General features: G+C 68.8%; 2 protein-coding genes across 7 annotated transcripts in view; both read right to left on the reverse strand.

The window, feature by feature from the left end:
* Nucleotides 1–479: 479 nt before the first annotated feature.
* On the reverse strand, nucleotides 480–9,167 carry GPR153 (G protein-coupled receptor 153). 2 transcript variants are annotated; one of them, XM_036460918.2, is made up of 6 exons: nucleotides 9,028–9,167; nucleotides 4,969–5,386; nucleotides 4,450–4,867; nucleotides 3,546–3,738; nucleotides 2,954–3,135; nucleotides 480–2,586 (listed from the first exon to the last, which is right to left on the reverse strand). In XM_036460918.2, exons 2-6 carry the CDS (start codon nucleotides 5,322–5,324, stop codon nucleotides 2,014–2,016), a joined length of 1,722 nt encoding a protein of 573 aa, XP_036316811.1. In that variant the 5' UTR covers nucleotides 5,325–5,386; nucleotides 9,028–9,167; the 3' UTR covers nucleotides 480–2,013. The 2 variants fall into 2 exon arrangements, with proteins under 2 accessions (XP_036316811.1, XP_045426509.1); XM_045570553.1 differs by lacking the exon at nucleotides 9,028–9,167 and adding an exon at nucleotides 5,883–6,019.
* Nucleotides 9,168–11,377: 2,210 nt separating this feature from the next.
* The window catches only part of ACOT7 (acyl-CoA thioesterase 7), a 56,841-nt gene continuing 51,325 nt past the window's right edge, over nucleotides 11,378–16,893 (reverse strand). For all 5 annotated transcript variants that reach the window (XM_036460924.1, XM_036460926.2, XM_045570554.1 and 2 more), the window contains one exon: nucleotides 11,378–11,753. In XM_036460924.1, coding sequence (XP_036316817.1) covers nucleotides 11,655–11,753 — 99 coding nt within the window. In that variant the 3' untranslated portion in view covers nucleotides 11,378–11,654. The remainder of the gene's footprint in view (nucleotides 11,754–16,893) is intronic.

Here is a 16,893-nt window from a genome sequence, read left to right on the forward strand (position 1 = left end):
GGGGGCGGGGTTCCGGGCTGTAGGGGTTTGGGGGCGGCCTGTCCGGGTCTCGGTTTCCCACCTTCCTCCATGTGGCTGGTGACCCCAATACCTCCTCCGGACACCAGGTGGCGATCTCGCATCGCAGACCCAGGAAGCGGCTTCCAAACCCCAGCCTGGGCCAGGGGTGTGGTCCCCCGACACTCTGTGTCACATCCCGTGCCACATCCCGTGCCAGTAAGAAGGGGCAAGCCCAACCCTCAAGAATGCCGCTGGTAGAGGAATTCGAGAGACAGGTTTGGGGGCAGGCGGCCAGGTGGGTGCTGTTAGATCCTAGGGAGGTGTTTCCGTGAAACCAGCATAGAAATGCGAGGTGCAAACCCCAGGAGGTTTTATTGGGTCTGTACAGAGAGAATGCTTAGTTGTCAAAAACCAAAAAAACCAAATGGATCCCTGGCTTTGGGCTGCGGGGGTGGGGGGGGGGGGTGTGTGTGTGGGTGGGTATGAAAACAGAACCCTCCCCCTTAAGCCCAGGGTCAGGCTGCTGTCAACGCAGCCAGGGGGCCTGGGGCCGCACAAAGGATGAGAGGGATCCTGCCCCCAGGGCCCTGTGCTTGGGGTCCTCCCTCTTATTTTTGTAAAAACCAGGAGTAGAGAGACTCTGGGGTGCCAGGCCCCCCCTGTAAGTATTGCTGCTGGATAGGAAAGTGAAAACCCCAAGGTGACCAATGGGCCAGCCTGAGGGGGGAGTGGCTAGCCGACGACCTCACGATGGGTCAGTCCTAGAAGGCACGCAGTACTGGCCGGGCTGGACAGCAGTCCCCTGCCTTGCTCGCCCGTGGCCACCTCAGGGGCCTCGAGGCAGAGATGGAGCCAGGCAGTCCCTCTGTCCTCTCCCAGGGGCCTCCTCTGGGGCCGGGCCCAGTCTGGGGTGTGCGGAGGGAGGCCTGGCCCCAGGAGGGGCAGGGGCAGAGCGGAGGGAACGTGAGCAGGCAGGCTCCGCGCTGGCCCGCCCCTGCTCCAGGCTTCCTTTGTCCGGGCCGCTGCATGAAGGCCCGGCCAGGGCGAGGCAGCCTCTGCACTTGCCCTGTCTGTCACCCAAGGTCACAGCTGCCCGGGCCTCTCCTCAGCCTGTGGCCAGGGCTTCCCCCATGCGAAGCCCAGGCCTGCGAAGGGTCTGCCAGGAGGGAGAGCAAAGAGCCCTGTTCACGGGGGTGGGGGACCCCGGTCAGAAGCCAGGCCTTAACCCCAGAGCCTGGGAGGCTGTGGGCCACACCTGTAGGGCGGGGGACGGGCAGGGCAGAGTAAGGAAGCCCACTCCTTCGCTTCAGTCTGTCCCACCAGGCACCCACGCTTCCGGGTGGTAGTCAGAAGTGGCCACCGTGTGGGGACAGGCAGTGAGGACGTAACAGTGGCGGGTGTGTGTGTGTGTGTGTGTGTGTGTGTGCTAATGGTGAGGAGGTGTGCGTTGTGCTTTAGTTGGGTGTGGGGTGAGTGCCCAAGGGGCCAGGGCAGGGAGCAGGACGCCGCAGGCCTGGGGCCCCAGCCCGAGACTGCCTCCCTGCCCTGTGCGCTCCGTGGTCGGAGCGTCGGGACCAGCACTTCTTCGTCCTGAGAGTGACCTGGCCACCTGCCTCTCGGGGGGGACGCAGAGGCAGGACCGGCAGGGAGGCTGCTCTGAGCTGGGACTTGGGCCCGAAGACCCTGTGCTTAGACCTCCGCGCCCACCGCAGAGGCGGGACGGGTCAGTGCCGGGTGGAGAGCGGCGGTCGTGGCTCCCCTTCCTGCAGAGCGGGGCTCTCTTCTGTCTGGGGGTGTCCTGTCCGGGGGCTCCCCTCCTGGAAGCGCTGGGCACGTGCAGAGCCTCCTTTGCCCAAGCCCAGTGACCAAGGGCCCAGCCCCGCAGCCAGGTCAGTGTCCCTCCGCGCAGCGACCACATCATCCATCATCCCGGGACAATGCTTCGCCCCAGGCCCGGCCCTGCCCCGAGCCTGGGGGCAGCGGGCATCTTTGGTGCTTTGGCCCCGGGGCGGCCTAGGTCGCCGAGCCCAGCGAGTCCGAGTGCAGCGTGACGTAGCCCGAGGACTCGGACGGCGAGCTCAGGACGCTGCTGGCGCTGCCGCCGCCGCCCGCCGCGCGCAGGCCCGCGGGCTCGGCCCACGACGCGCTCGGGACCCTCTGCAGGGGCCGCGCGTGCGCATGCGCGGCCGGGGGCGGCCCGGGACTGCGCTGCGCGCCGGGGCCGCCAGGGGGCGCCGCGTCCTCGCCGGGCGCGGCGGGACCCGGGGCCGGCGGGCGGCGCAGGGCCTGCGGCTCCCGCTCGAAGGCCGTCAGCGCGAAGGCCTCGGGCAGCCGCGAGGCGGAGGCGGCGCGGGCGCCGGGCCCGGGGCGGCGCGGGCTGCCGGGGCGCCGCGGCGGCGGCAGGCTGTCGGCGGAGCGGCGGCGGGGGCGGAACGGGGGCGCGTCCTGCGGGGCCCGCGGGCCGTCGCGGCGCCGGGGCGGCCCCAGGGCGGCCAGGGTCTCGCCGGAGCCCCAGCGCGGCAGGAAGGCGGGCAGCACGGCCCACAGGCCCGCGTCCTCGTGCGAGAAGCGCCGCGCGGGCGGGACCTGCGGGGACGGCGGGTTAGCGGGTGCCGCTAGCAGGCGGGCCCACGGGGGCAGGGCGCCCGTGGGTCAGCCACGACCCATACCTGACCTCACACCTGACCTCTAAGAGCAGGTGCCAGTCCCTCTGAGGCCCAGAGTCCACCTGAGTGGTGAGGACACCCCTGGATTGGGGCACCGAGCCCCAAGGGAATACAGGCGCCGGGCGGACACTCCGGAGCCCCGGGGACGGGGCAGGGCCCAGGGTGCCCCCGCACAGGTCCCCCTCTGGCTGCCCGGCTGGAGGTGCAGCCACCGGGGCTGGCAGGCTGGAGAGGCGCTCAGAGGGGAGAGGCCTGGGACCAGGGACAGGATGCCCGCCCGCCCCTACCTGCAGGTACTGCATCTTGTCCTCCTGCAGGGGCGCCAGCGGGTAGAAGTGGGGCAGGCCCCCCTCCAGCGGCAGCTCATAGCTGGCCATGGGGTCCAGGGCCACGAAGTCGCCCCCGCAGCTGTAGTCCAGGGAGCGCTCCAGCACCAGGTCCTGGGGCAGGCCCCCCTCCAGGCTGGTGTCTGCAGGGCGGGTGAGGCTTAGGGTCAGGGGTCAGAGCAACCCGAGGGTACCGGAAAGCCAGCCCACGGTCCCCACAGGCACACACAGGGCAGAGGGCTGGTTCGGGGGGAAGAGGAGGGGCAGGGTCCTGGGTACAGATCCTGATTCCCCACCTTTTCCAGCTGTGGAGCTGGGGCTGGGGCTGGGGAGCCATTTTCTTGTCAGTGGGGGTGCGGCCTCAGGGCTTAAGTACCCACAAGGGGCTGACCGTGCCTGGCATATAGCAGGGTCTTGGCTGAGATGTTCGGGGATGTTTGGGGCTGACAGTGGGACCTCAGTGCCAGGGGTGGCCGCCTTACCGTTGTTATCCCAGTGACTCCAGGGACCGCCCCCAGGTGCCCCCTCCTCAGGGGCCCTCTGGGGTCCTCACCGTCGTCCGAGTCCTCGCCGTTGGCCATGAGGGCGGCGCACTTCTCCCACACGGCCCGCAGGTCGGCGCGGTAGCGGGCGCAGGCCCAGAGGAACACCGGCAGCAGCAGGGCCTGGGCCACCGAGCACCACAGCACGCACAGCACCATCCAGGGCGCCACGGCGTCCGCCCGCAGGCTGCTGACGCTCACCACCTGTGGGCACAGGCTCGCCTGGCACCGGCAAGACCCTCCACCGCTTCCCCTCCCAGACTGTCCTCCCGTCTGCGCCCGCCTGCCTGTCTGCGCCCGCCTGCCCGAGGGAGGGGGTGGTGGAGACAGCGCCAGACTCCGGGGCAGGAAGGAGGCAGAGGGTGAGGGCGGAGTCCCTGCCTGAGAGCTGCTGGCTGCCATGGTACAGGCACAGCCCAGTGTGCCTGGCCCCGCGCCATGTGCCAGCAGCCTGGGCAGCCTGAGGACAGAGGGTCCCACTTCCTTTCTGGGGGGAGGAGACGGGCTTGGAGAACTAGGTTTCCAGCCGCCCAGCTCGGGGACCGTTCTGTCCTGCTCACTCCTGCCCTGGCCTCCTCGGCCCTGCCCTGCTCGGGGGGTGAGGCCACAGGCGCAACTCCCCAGCAGACGTCCCACGCCTGAGGGCCAAAGCCTCACTCCGCACAGCCTAGGGCCTGGAGCCGGGACCCCATTCCCTCCTGCGGCCCTGACTGGGCCCCACTCAGCTGGGAAAGTCCGGCCATGTGGCAGGAAGGCCTGGGCTGAGACGTCCCTGAGGTGTCCCGCCATGTCCCTCTCTGAACCTTGTTCCCCAGGCCTTTAAGTGAGGATGGGGATAACACCCCCCCCCCCCCAGGATCGGGTGTGAGGACCCAAGCACCTAAAGCCCGCAGTGCACCTGCCCGGCTCACCCACCAGCACGGGAAAGCCCATGAGGCAGTCGTAGATGAAGACGATGGCGGCCACCAGGCCGGTGACCTGCAGCGAGGTCCTGGCGGGCTCGGAGCCCTCGATGGAGGAGCGGCGCTTGCCCTGCGCATCCTCCACCACGATGGCGGGCACCGTGAAGGCCCGGCGGCCCGCCCGCGCGGCCAGCGTCTGGAAGAGGGCGATGGCCGTGCACACGGCGCCCACGGCCACGCTGCCCCCCACCAGCAGCAGGAAGCAGACGCCGAAGCCCAGGCCGATCTCGGCCGCGATGAAGCGGCAGCCATGGGTGTAGAAGCGCTCCCTCGTGTCGTGCCAGCCGACGGCGGGCAGGGCCGCCAGCACGAAGGACACCATCCAGATGCCCATGACCGTGTGCACCGCCTGCTTCTTGGCGTTGCTGAGCCTGGCATGGGGGGGTGGGGCAGAGGGAGCCGTGTCACTCACCAGGCCTTGGGGCGCCAGGGCCCCCGCTCCCCCGCCCGCGCCCGCACCCACGGGGCTCACCTGTAGTTGACGGGCCAGCGCACCATCCACATGCGGTGGTAGGACAGCGAGGTGACGGAGAAGCAGGTGGCCAGCGTGAGCGTGTAGAAGGTGGACACGAAGACCTTGCAGAGGCCCTCGTTCCACTCGTAGCCGGGCCGCTGGCGCCGCAGCTGCACCACGGCGTAGGTGGCGATGGGCACCGCCACGTTGAGCATGTGCGTGGCCGCCAGCGCACACAGCAGGAACTCCAGCGGCTTCCACTTCTTCTGCGTGGCGCCCACGCTGAGGATGCCCCACGCGTTGGCCAGCAGGGAGAGGCCCCCGCACGCCAGCCAGCCCACGGCGCTGCCCGGCGGCCGCTGCTCCTCACTCATGGCGCTGGGGCATCCTCCTGGCTCACAGCCCGAGGCCCGGGGGCACCAGGGACCAGGAGCACCTGCGGAGCGGGGAGGGGCGGGGGGGACAGTGAGGCTCAGCGGCTCTCCCTGTGGCTGCAGGGTCCTGGGGAGGAGAGGGGAGGTGCCCAGGTGCCATCATGTTGGCCCGGCTTGGGTTGGGCTGCTCTCGCTGTGGCCTTCTGCCTGTCCCCGGCCCCAGGGCCATGGGGAGGTGCCTGATAAGTGCGGGTTCCTCCCTTCCAGCCACTCCTTCCAACCACCTGTGCCCTCAGGGAGCCAGCAGCTGGCTCAGACGGGCACTCTTGCCAGCGCCCTGGCCCTGGCTGGCAACAAGCCCTCTCGCCAGCAAACGCCCCAGATCCCAGGGCAGCCCTGGCAAGGCCTTCACTGTGCCTGGGAGGCTGAGTCCCCTCAACCCCTGTGCGAGGGAGGGGGGACAAGGCCCCATGTTCCAGCTGCTGATTCCAGCGAGGTCCCTGCACCACGGCCTACGCCGCCCCAGGACAAGACTTCTTCCCGGAGGGCACGTCTTACGCGGTGGGTGCTCGGGGTGGAGGCAGTCACGTCACAGACGCCTTCGGCGCAGTCCAGGGGTAGGCCCGGATGCAAGAGGAACTGCCGACGGCCTGGATGTGAGCCGGGAGAAAGGATGGTGGCCGGAGGCATGTGTCTGGAGGCGCAGTGTCTGCCGGAGGGAGGGCTGGGCAGGGTCCCTCCCTCCCCCTTGCCAGCCCACAGCCCTCAGCTGCCTCCCGTGGGGAGTGCTGGCCCCGAAGGCCCTCTGGCACAGCGGGGAGCAGGCAGCGCGGGAGAAGCAGCCGCTGCCTGAAGGCCCACTGTGCGCTCCGCCTACGCTTGGCCCTTCTCCCCCGGGAGCCTGATGGCCCACACCTGCGGGTGCCTCCTGTACCCCACACATCACGTGACCCGCAGGGCCTGGCCCAGCTTGGGAGGGAGGGACAGGCCACTGCGGGCCCCCAGCATGGGCTCGGGGCAGAGGGCACGCCTCCGGCCGCCAGGCTGCTCTGGTCGGGCTGTGGCTGAGCCCAGGACCCTGAGGGACCTGAGGGGTGTATCCCCCCCGTTGTGGTGTCTCTGTGGGCCTGCCCCAGCCCCGGCCCAGCGGGGAGGCCACTGGATCTCACCCCGGGGGCCGGGACTTCCTTCTCCACAGGAGGCGTCTGCGGGCAGACGGCCTTCCTTCCCCATCCCATGGCGGCCCCTCCAGCCCGCTACTCCGTGTCCAGCAAACCTCCCTGACCTCAGCGTGCAGAGGCCACCGTGTGAGGGACGGGCTGCCAGGCTCCACGCCAGCTCCCCGCCCGTTACTGCTCTCCGCTGGGCCCCTGTGCTCATATCTGCAAGCTGGCATGGCAGCCCCTGGCTGGAAAGCCCTGTGGGTGGTCAGTGAGCTCTGCCAGGGACGTGCTCAGCAGACTCTCGCCACGCAGACGCCTGCACCAAAGCGGCCTGCCTCTTAGGGGTGGGACACTGAGCGTGGCGGTGTGGGTGACCCTCAAACCTCAGACAACGCTGACTCCCTGACAGCACTTGGGACAGCCCAGCTTTGGAGGTGAGGTAGCCACAGGCCACCCCCAGCCCCACGGGGTGCCTGGCAGCCTGCTGGGGGCCCAGAGCAGGCAGATGTGGGTGCCCCCCTGGTCCAGAGACTGCCATCACCAGTGAGTCTCGCCATCAGACAGGACACTGGGACCAGCATGCCCTGTGGGCCAGCTCCTTTCCCATCTGCACAGCTGTGCCAGCCGGCCAATGGGAGGCCTTCCCTGGGGTGTCCACACAGCTGTCTGACCCTGGGGCCTCGTGAGGGGCGGGGAGTCCACAGGCTCCCACGGGCACAGCCCTTCCCGTGCCAGGTGATCCCCTGGCATCACAGTGGCTCCCTGCAGGGCGCGGCGGTGTCTGCAGGCGGGAACGCGCCCTGGGTGGAGGAGTTACCTTCCCATGGACAGGCACACACTCAGCGCCAGGGGTTCTGTGCACTGACACTGTCATCGTCCCCATTTGACAGATGGTCAAACAGAGGCAGGGGAAGGTAAAATCATTTGCCGGTCTGTTATGTGCCTGAGCGGGCGGAGCCTCGTCCGGATACACCCAGGCTGCAGGTTCCACCTCTCCTCAGGGCGCATACAGAAGCATAAGTGAGTGGAACACAAGGCCACAGGTTTCTCTCTCTCCCTGCCTCTCTCTCTAAAAAAACAACAACAACAACAACAAAAAAAACCACAAAAAAAACCCTGACCTCTCAACCCCCAAAATGCTCAAGGAACAAATTATTATTATTATTATTATTATTATTATTATTATTATTATTTTGTTCCTCAAGTTAAGAGGGCTTTTCTGAGCCTCCTACTTCTGCAGGGTGTGCCCTGCTGTGCCCATACCGCGGAGGGGAACACTGAGGCTGGCAGCCCGTGCAGAACAGGGGGGCAGTGTGAGGCCGCTTTGGGGCCCTGGGATGGGAGCGGAATGGCACCGGGTGAGGGTGGGGAGTGTGTACCAAGCACTCAGGGGGGCTGGCTCTGTGTGACCACAGAGCACACCTGCACAGACAGGGGCCATCGGGCCGCTCCATTGGGGTCCGCTCCCAGGGCGGGAAGCTTCTCCTGCATCACCCATTGCATCCCGCGGCGTCTCAGGATGGAGCTCCGGCTGCGCCCCGTTACCTAAGGGCAGGCTGACCCCCATCTAAGGGCAGCTGCACCCCAGGCCTGGGACCAGGGCAGGGACCACGGCCTGAAGGCCCCTCCCAGGGTCTGCGGGCGGCCGTGACGTCACGCCCACCGGCCAATGAGGCCGCGCGGCCCCGGCCGGATTGCGCAACGAAGACGAGAACTTGAAAGGATTCCCCGGGCCGCGGCGCCCCGCGCTCCCCCTCCGCCCGGATCCGCCGGGCCCGCCGCCTGTCCGGCCCCCGCGGCCAGCCCTGCCCGCGCCGAGGGCGTGTCCGCGGAGCCCCGCGGAGCCGGGCGCCGGGCGCGGGCCGGACCGCGGTCCCCGGACACCCCCCCCCCCCTCCCGGCGCTGCTCACCCGGGGGCCGGGGAGGGGACCGGCCTCTGGCGGGTTAACTCCCAGGCTCCCCAATTGGGGGTGCGCAGCCCTGAGCGGAGTTCGGGCCCCTCGGACAGAAGCCGCGACCGACCACCGCGGACAGCCGCTCCCCGCCCGGGTCCCCCCGCCCGGGTCCCTCCTGGTCCCCCCGCCCGGGTCCCCCCGCCCGGGTCCCTCCTGGTCCTCCCGCCCGGGTCCCTCCCGGGTCCCTCCCTCCCTGGTCCCCCCGCCCGGGTCCCTCCCTGGTCCCCCCGCCCGGGTCCCTCCTGGTCCCCCCGCCCGGGTCCCCCCGCCCGGGTCCCTCCTGGTCCCCCCGCTCGGGTCCCTCCCGGTCCCTCCCTCCCTGGTCCCCCCCCCGGGTCCCTCCCGGGTCCCCCCGCCCGGGTCCCTCCTGGCCCCCCCGCCCGGGTCCCTCCTGGTCCCCCCGCCCGGGTCCCTCCTGGTCCCCCCGCCCGGGTCCCTCCTGGCCCCCCCGCCCGGGTCCCTCCCGGGTCCCCCCGCCCGGGTCCCCCCGCCCGGGTCCCTCCCTCCTGGTCCCCCCGCCCGGGTCCCTCCCTCCCTGGTCCCCCCGCCCGGGTCCCTCCCGCCCGCGCCGGGCGGCTGCTCACCGTGCGTTCCCGCGTCCGGGGCGCCCGCCCGCCGCTCCCGCCTCCGGCTCCGGCCGCGCCTCCCACGCCCCCGGGCGGAGCGCGGGCCGCCGGGGCGGGCGGGGGTGGCTGGCGGCGGGGCGGCCCGAGGCCCGGAGCATCCCGGCGGCCGCCGTGGCCCGAGCGCCTGCTGGGCTGTGCGCCGGCCGCGGTCCCGCCCTCTCCCCGCCCGCGCCGCCCGCGCCGCCCGCGCCGCCGCTCCCGCCGCTCCCGCCGCTCCCGCGGCCGGCGGGGGCGGAGCGGGCGCCTGTCTCCGCGGGGCCTCCGCGCCGCCCCTCGGCCGCCTCGCCCCAGCTCCCGGTCGGTCCTGGGGAGAGGCCCCCATCGCCGCCCCTCGGGGTCCACACTCCGGCCTGACTCTGAGGACCCAGCGGGGCGGGAGGCTCACATCGCAGGTGAACGGGTGAGGAGAGGAGCAGGCGCGACTTCTAGGAACTGGGGAGTCTTTCGGGCCGGGCTCCGCGGCAGGGGAGGGAGGCTGGGTCAGCTGAGGGGGCAGGGGCTGCTGGGGGGCTGTCCCTTCCTGGCTCCCGCTCAGAAATGTTCTCAAACCGACTACTGACTGCGCAGCCAGGGGAGGCCAGGCCCCTGCATTCAGCACCCCTGACCCCCGCCCTTTCCCCCAGAGCCCCCCATTAGTGCTCCTGAGGGGGGTACAGGTGCCACCCACAGGCGGGGGAACTCTGGGGGTCATCCAGCTGGTCCCCTCGATAGGGGCCTTGGAGACCCTTGAGTCCCGAGAGTGGCCACTGGCCTCCTGTCCAGGCAGAGGACCCACCTGCCTCTTCAGGCCGCCTGTGGCCACCACACCTGTGACCACCACGCCCTGGGCCAGAGCCTCGGAGCCACTGGCGCTGCCTGGCTCCGGACCCCCTTGCCCAGTAGCTGGGACGTACCCGTGAGTGGCAGCCCTGTGCCTGGAGGAAGGCAGGCACCTGCCCAGGACACTTCCACAGCCTGGCTCCTGCCCGCGGCACACCAGCCTGGTCCACACGCTTAAGCAGCGAGAGAGCGAGGAGCAACTCCTGGGGAGGGGCTGGCGGGGACGGGTGGGGGGGACTGGGAGCCAGTCCTCTGCGGCGATGAGGGTGTGTGCATAGGGAGGCTGCAGTGAAGGGGGGCTGGGCGGGCGGCCATGTGCTCCGCGTGTGTGGCTTCGGGGTGGGCAGGCCGCTCCCTGCCCCGGTGGCCCTGGTCAGAGGCCACCAGCAGGGAGACCGGCAGGGAGCATGGCGTTCCTAAGGCAAACAGGCGATCCCGTCCTCCCAGCCTCGGGTCCCAGGGCTGCCCTGCTCCCCCGCTGAGGTCTGAGTGCCCCTGCCCGGCTCCCCCGCTGAGGGCTCCGCAGGCGCAGGGGCAGGTGGGCGGGGCCCCCACGGCTGCCCTGGGACCTGGGCCGAGTGCTCTGCCAGCCTGGGCTCTGCCCATCTGCCTTGGGGCGGCCTCCGAGTCCTAGCCCTGGCACTGCCAGTCTTCAGGAGGCTGGCACAGGGCGTGGTGGGCTGGGAGGCCCTCGGGCTGAGCAGGGTGGGCTGCTGTGGCCTGTGGCTCCCCTCCCCCCCTCCCAGGCAGGAAATAACCCGTCAGCGGGCCCGGGGCCCGAGACATTCCGAAGCTCTTGGCCCGGGCTCTGCACATCTGGAGCCCAGTTCCTCTCGGGCCTCGGGGACGAGCTGAGGGAACATCCTCCCCGGTCCAGCTCCAGCTGCTGGGGGAGGGGCCTTTCTCAGCTGGCGGGACAGCTGCCCCCGCAGTGGCCTGGGCGGTTTATCTGCCCTGAGGCGGCTGGACCGGGTGCAGACACAGATGTACACAGGTGTGCACACGGGCTGTGCACGCACACAAGCGCCCACCCTCACACTGGTACCGCTAACATACCGGCCCCCAGACCCTCACCCCACAGCCAGCCCCCCCCCCCCCCCCCAATGGCTGGGGCGTTCCTACATGCGCCTCGGGCCTACAGGCGGCTTCTTGCCTCTTGCTCTTGAGGAGCCCAGAGGCCACCGCGGTGGAGCCCAGCTGCCCCTGCTCCTGGGCCCGCCCCCCCCCCCCCCCGCCCCTCACACCCCGCCCCAGCCACGGAGGCCACACAGACTCGGCGTCACCGCAGGAGGAGCCAGATAGACCTCGGGGCCAGGACACGGAGCCAGGGCCGAACGGGGCTCTCCTGGGAGTGGGTTGCTGTGCCTGAGCGTCCGGGGCGCCCAGGCACCGGCGGCCAAGGGGCTGGGGTGCTGTCAGGCGGGAGGAAGCTCAGGAAGGCAGGCGGGCGAGCCCACGGAGCCCCAAGACAAAGACCACCGGGCCAAGGTCCAGCTGAACAGCAGCTTTATTGGTGAGGCTGGAGTCCTGGCAGGCCGCGCTGCGGGAGTGCTCCCCAGCCTTGGGGATGTGGGGGGGGGGGGGCGATGTGAGCACGGACATGGGTTATATAAATAAAGCTTTGGTGTATATTCAGGAAGGCAGGTTAACACTGCGAGACGACACTGCACGCCACACCAGCTCATGGGGAGTGGGTTTTGGCCAAGGGGTAACTTCTAAGTGATGGGGTGTGGGGCTGCTCCGAGCCCAGCGGAGGGAGGAGGTGCCTAGGCCTGAGGCTCCACCTGGCCCTGCCGCTTCGCCTTCATCTGCAGGTACCGCCCTTTGCCTTCCTCAAAGCGCTTCTTCTCGTCCTCGGTCTCGGGCTGTGGACACAGAAACAGCAGGTGAGAGACAGCAGAGCCCGGGACCTACCCAGTCCGCTGGCCGCCTGGGACCTCCCGGGCGCCCGGAGAGGCCTGCCAGCCAGCCGTGCCCCCTCGAGGCCGGATGCCTCCAGGGCAGAGCGCTGCAGCGGGGACACAGGAGCGAAGACAGCGGGCACCTCCAATCGCCGTTCCCACAGCCACACCTAGTCCTCTTGGTAATGAACTTCAGCTGATCTGGCCGTGGAGGGAAGCCCAGAGCGGAGCCGAGCGAGAGGAGGGAAGAGGTTTGCTCCACAGAGGATGCCAGCTGCAGGCAGTCTCGATCCCAAAGGACAGTGGGACAAACGTGGCCACGTGGCCTGGGGAAGGCCATTTCGTTGCACTGTGGGCACGGACACCCAGGAGGTGGCACTGAGGTCTGCGTCGCCTTGTCTTCCCTTCCTCTGAGCAACTTGAGAAGCAGGTCCCCACACGGAGAGGCGGAGCCAGCTGCCAGCGGGTTTGCAGGGGCCAGTGCTGGCTCAGGCCTGCTGACCTGGGGAGGGTGACCGGCGCCCCTTCATTCAGGAGCGGCCCAGCTGCTCACTGCGGGGCCCCTGGGCGGAGGGGCAGAGGGCACTGCCCGAGCCCACCTCCTGTGCTCAGTGCTCTCCGCTGGCAGCCCGGCTGGGATTTAGGATTAAAGAGCCGCGTGGTTCCCCTGGGAAGACGCTTGGAGTCTGAAAGCCGCCCTTCACCACAATGACACGCCAGCGGCTATTTTCAGGCCCGAGGTTTTAAGACGGCGTGTTGGAGAGAGCAATCCCCCAGGACGAGGAGCAATGTCAGGACCAAGCGGGCCCCCCCCCTGCCCGGCTGGCTCTTTAAGACGGAACTGGAGGCCCTGCATTGATGGGAAGCCACCCAGGAAACACGCCAAGGGCTCTTGTGGCTCAGGGAGCTGGGAGGGGCTCAGGAAGGGCGGCGAACGGCCCTGCAGAGCTGACGTCATGAGCTTAGGCGCTGGCACCAGGGGCAGGCAGCTGGCACTGGGGCTGAGGAAGACCCCAGGGGTCACCTCACTCTCTGCAGCCATCACTGTCCACCTGTCCACCGGCCGTCTGTCCATGCCACCACTTCGGTTCTTTCTCTTGGGGGCATGTCACTCTTGCACGTGTGTCCCCGACTCTGGACGGGACATGGGGCCCTCCTGAGGGTCTGAGGCCACATGTGCTTGGCCCCTCACAATAAACACGGCCTCTGGTCAAGGCTCTGAAGATCTTGAAGGTAAACCTGCTGACTTTGTGTAATCGATTCCCAAACTGACCTGGCAGGGACCCTTTCCTAAGAAACCCTTCTCGGCAAGTGCTAACCACACACTCCGCCATCAGCTGGCCAAGCGGGCCCTCAAAGTTGGCCTCACCGGGCAGTGGCAGCTCTGCCAGCCTCCAGAATTGGGTCACTTCAAACAGGCCAGCAGGGCAAGGCCAGGGCACAGCTGGACCACCTGGGTCCCCACACACCACAGACCTTCCTGGGGGGGGGGGGCTCTTCATCCTGCCCCAGCCCAGCCTCCCCCCAGGGCCAGCCCAGGGGACCAGCAGCCTCCCCCACTTCTCTCTTCTGGAAAATGGGCCAGTGTCCACCCCACAGGGTGCGGTGGGGACCAATGTCCTCCTAGCTTGTCCCTGTCTGACATCAGGAGTTAAAACTCAAAGCAGCCCTGGCTGGTGTGGCTCAGTGGATAGAGTGTCGGCCTGCAGACTGAAGGGTCCCAGGTTCGATTTCTGTCAAGAGCACATGCCCAGGTTGTAGGCTCAATCCCCAGTAGGGGGCGTGCAGGAGGCAGCCGATCTATGATTCTCTTTCATCATTGATGTTTCTCTCTCTCTCCCTCTTCCTTCCTCTCTGAAACCAATAAAAAACAAAAAGACACACCTCAATGCAAATGGCAGACTGTACGTGTGCGAGTCTCAGGAAAGCTGTTCTGAACCACGGCCGCCTCGGAGGCCAGGGCACGCTCCGCAGTCACAGCCGGCTAAGGGAAGGTTTGGGCAGTGACCCCCAGCAGAGGGGCCAGGGTGGAGGGAATGCTCACTCAATAAAACCAAGTACCGTCAGCCCTCGGCCGAGCCTTCACTGCCTCCCTCCCCATGTCCCCGCAGGCACACGCCTCCCCTGCATGTATGTCCCCGCAGGCACACGCCACCCCTGCATGTATGTCCTCCCAGGCACACGCCTCCCCTGCATGTATGTCCTCCCAGGCACATGCCTCCCTGTGCACAGGCGCCGGGGACCGCCTCTGAGAGTGGACCTAACTGGGCAGGTTCTGCACCGCAGAGAGGGGCAGCCGTGGCCCCAGGACGAAGCCCAGCAGTGAGGGGCCAGGCGCTGGGGTTCCTGGAAAGGTCCTGACCCAGGGTCCCCAGGGTCTCTGTCAACAGCAAATGGCAGAGCCAGGGCCTCCAAAAACAAGCCACAGGGCAGCGTGTCAGGCGCTCAGGGCAGGCCTCGGCAGCGCCTTTCCCGTGCTGTTCCCTCGTCTGTCCGGTGAGTGCCCCTCCCTGTCCACGTGGCCCCGAGGACCAGGGAGAGCGCCCACGCGGCCCCAACGGCAGGCTCCAGCCCGCGGTGCCCGGCAGCGGCCGGCGATCTGCCACTGGGGTGACCTCAGGAGGCCCAGGCTCCTGGGCCCTGCAGCCACCAGAGCAGGAGGCCCAGGCCCAGGCCCAGGCCGGCCACAGCCCGGTGCTCCGGGGAGGCCCAGTGCTCCGGGGAGGCCCAGTGCTCCGGGGAGGCCCGGTGCTCCGGGGAGGCCAGCCGTGGCCTGGTGCTCCAGGAGGCCCAGTGCTCCGGGGAGGCCCAGTGCTCCGGGGAGGCCCGGTGCTCCGGGGAGGCCAGCCGCGGCCCGGTGCTCCAGGAGGCCCAGTGCTCCAGGAGGCCCGGTGCTCCGGGGAGGCCCGGTGCTCCGGGGAAGCCCAGTGCTCCGGGGAGGCCAGCCGCGGCCCGGTGCTCCAGGAGGCTCAGCCAGTGACCGGAGCCCTGCTGCCTTCGGACACCCTCACTTTCGCCTTTGGCGCCGGCCGCACAGACAGAACCGCTGCCTGGACGGTGTGATGTGAGCTGGCAGGAGGCGGCCGGTGGCCCATGTTGATGACGACGCACTCTTGTTTTTGCATAAACGTGAATTCCTACTGTGAGAGGAAAACTGACTAGACAGAGGGCAGCTGCAGCCCAGGAAGCACGGCCCTCGCCGCCCCGGGCAGAGGACACAAGCTGGGGTGCGGGGCAGGCTGGGGGCGTCTGTAAGCGGGGGCAGCACAGCGTGGGTCTGGGGGTGAGAGGGCCCCGTTGCACCCGCAGGGTGGGCACCTCGCTCATCTCCCTTGTCCCACCTGCTCCCGAAGCCCGCTCCCCACCAGACCAGCTAGCCGACGGGCCACTCCCCCTCAGCACACACGAGTCCCAAGACTCTGGCTGCGTCTCTCGCTGGAGGAGGGGCAGGCAGTTCCAGTCTGTGCTGCTGGCGCCAAACACACCAGTCCTGTGTCCACCCCGTGGAAGGGGACACGTCCCAGCGCCAGGCCCACAGCTGCTCGGACCCATCCCAACACCCATCAGCCAGGATCCAGCCTCAAACAGAACCAGAGTCGCCAGTGATGGGGGTAGAAGCAGATGGATGCACTGGACACCAAGTGCCTGGAGGAGGGGTGGCTGGGCTGGATGTGGCCGCTTGAGGCATCAAGCCACCCCAGGGCGCTGCGCCTCCAGGTGCTGACAGCTGCCCCTGGGAGGTGTCTGGCGGGGCAGTTCATGAAGATGGCCAGGGCAGCCTAGCCCCGGGACAACGGAAGCACAGGGCGGGCACAGCCTCCCCAGGCGAACAGCCCGCCTGCCAAGTGACTAGGAGGGTCCCCACTCCCCGCCGGGTGTGGAGCTGACAGCGACACATGGCTCCCGCGCGCGCGCACACACACACACACACACACACACACACACACCCCGACCCACGGCCCAGCTGCCAACTCCTCCCAGCCGCAGCCGGCTCCCTCCACCCCAAAGTAAATAAACACTCAGTTGCTGGTTGTTGCTGTTTTTAAGGGAGAGGAAGGGAGAGGAGGAGGGAGAAGGGAAGGAGTAGGAGGAGGAGGGGAGGAGGAGGGAGAAAAGGCTCCTTGTAGGAAAGGAAATCACTGTTTCCAGGGCCTGAAGCTGGGCAGGGGGAGGGCGGGGGCCACCTGCAGTCACCCCACCAGTGTGAGCAGGTCCACAGCTGGGAGTCCCCGTGCACAGGCCCAGAAGCGCCTGCTGCTGGAGGGCAGTGAGGGGTGGAGACACAGGCGCTGGCCCCAGGAGCTGGCTGTGCCCCTCAGGGCGCTGCCCGCCTTCCCAGGCCAGCTGCTCCCGCTGACACGGGGACTCACAGGTGCTTTCTCCCCGCGTGGCGGTGCTCCTGGCTCCGCCACGGCTCAGCCCTGGGAGGAGGCGGCTCCGAGGCCATCCTAAGGGGGCAGGGCCTTTGGTGCCTCACACCCACCACAGGGACAGGAGAAAGCGCTCCTCCTGGCTCAGGGGCCCCGTGGCCACAGGGCCTGGGCCTGCTTATCCCCTTCCACCCACTCCTCCCGCAGCTGCTGCCTCGGCTCCTCCCGGGAGGGGGGGAGGGGGCGCGGGCGAGGCCTGTGGCTTCCAGAGCCGAACGGCGCAACCAGATGCTTTCACTCCCACCCTCTGTGCGGAGAACACGCATCGCAGCTCGGGGCCGAGGGCGGTGGCTGGTTCCGCCCTTGGCAAAGCGATAGCTCGTCCTCTAGTGACTCGTGGGAGTCTGTCTGGTGCAAAGGGGTCCCAGCGGTGACAGCTCCCCGAGAACGGACGCAGGCCTTTCTGATCAGACAGCCGCGCAGGCATTAGGTCTTCAGCCTGGCGAGCGCGCGGTGGGAGGCAGGCGGGATGGGCTCGGCCCCGGGACCCGCCGGCTCACAGCGGCCGTGGCCCTGAAGGGCCCGCCTCCTGGACCCTGAGCTCCTTTGGGAGCATTTCCACGGGCGGCGGCGGTGGCCCGCGCACTCACGCTGCCTCATCGGCCTTTCCTGCCGCTGTCCGAGGCCAGCACGCCGGGGACACGGAGTGGGGTGAATGGACAAATGGTCACAGA

The sequence above is a fragment of the Pipistrellus kuhlii genome, unplaced genomic scaffold (assembly GCF_014108245.1).
Source record: "Pipistrellus kuhlii isolate mPipKuh1 unplaced genomic scaffold, mPipKuh1.p scaffold_m20_p_34, whole genome shotgun sequence".
NCBI classification, from domain to species: domain Eukaryota; kingdom Metazoa; phylum Chordata; class Mammalia; order Chiroptera; family Vespertilionidae; genus Pipistrellus; species Pipistrellus kuhlii.

What these genes read in the sequence shown, in the direction of transcription:
- GPR153 (XM_036460918.2), bottom strand. Translation starts at nt 5,324, where the DNA reads ATGAGTGAGGAGCAGCGGCCGCCGGGCAGCGCCGTGGGCTGGCTGGCG. An exon ending in TCATGGGCTTTCCCGTGCTG is followed by an intron (nt 3,739 to 4,449) that starts GTGGGTGAGCCG and finishes CTGTGCCCACAG; the next exon opens with GTGGTGAGCGTCAGCAGCCT. An exon ending in ACAAGATGCAGTACCTGCAG is followed by an intron (nt 2,587 to 2,953) that starts GTAGGGGCGGGC and finishes CCGTCCCCGCAG; the next exon opens with GTCCCGCCCGCGCGGCGCTT.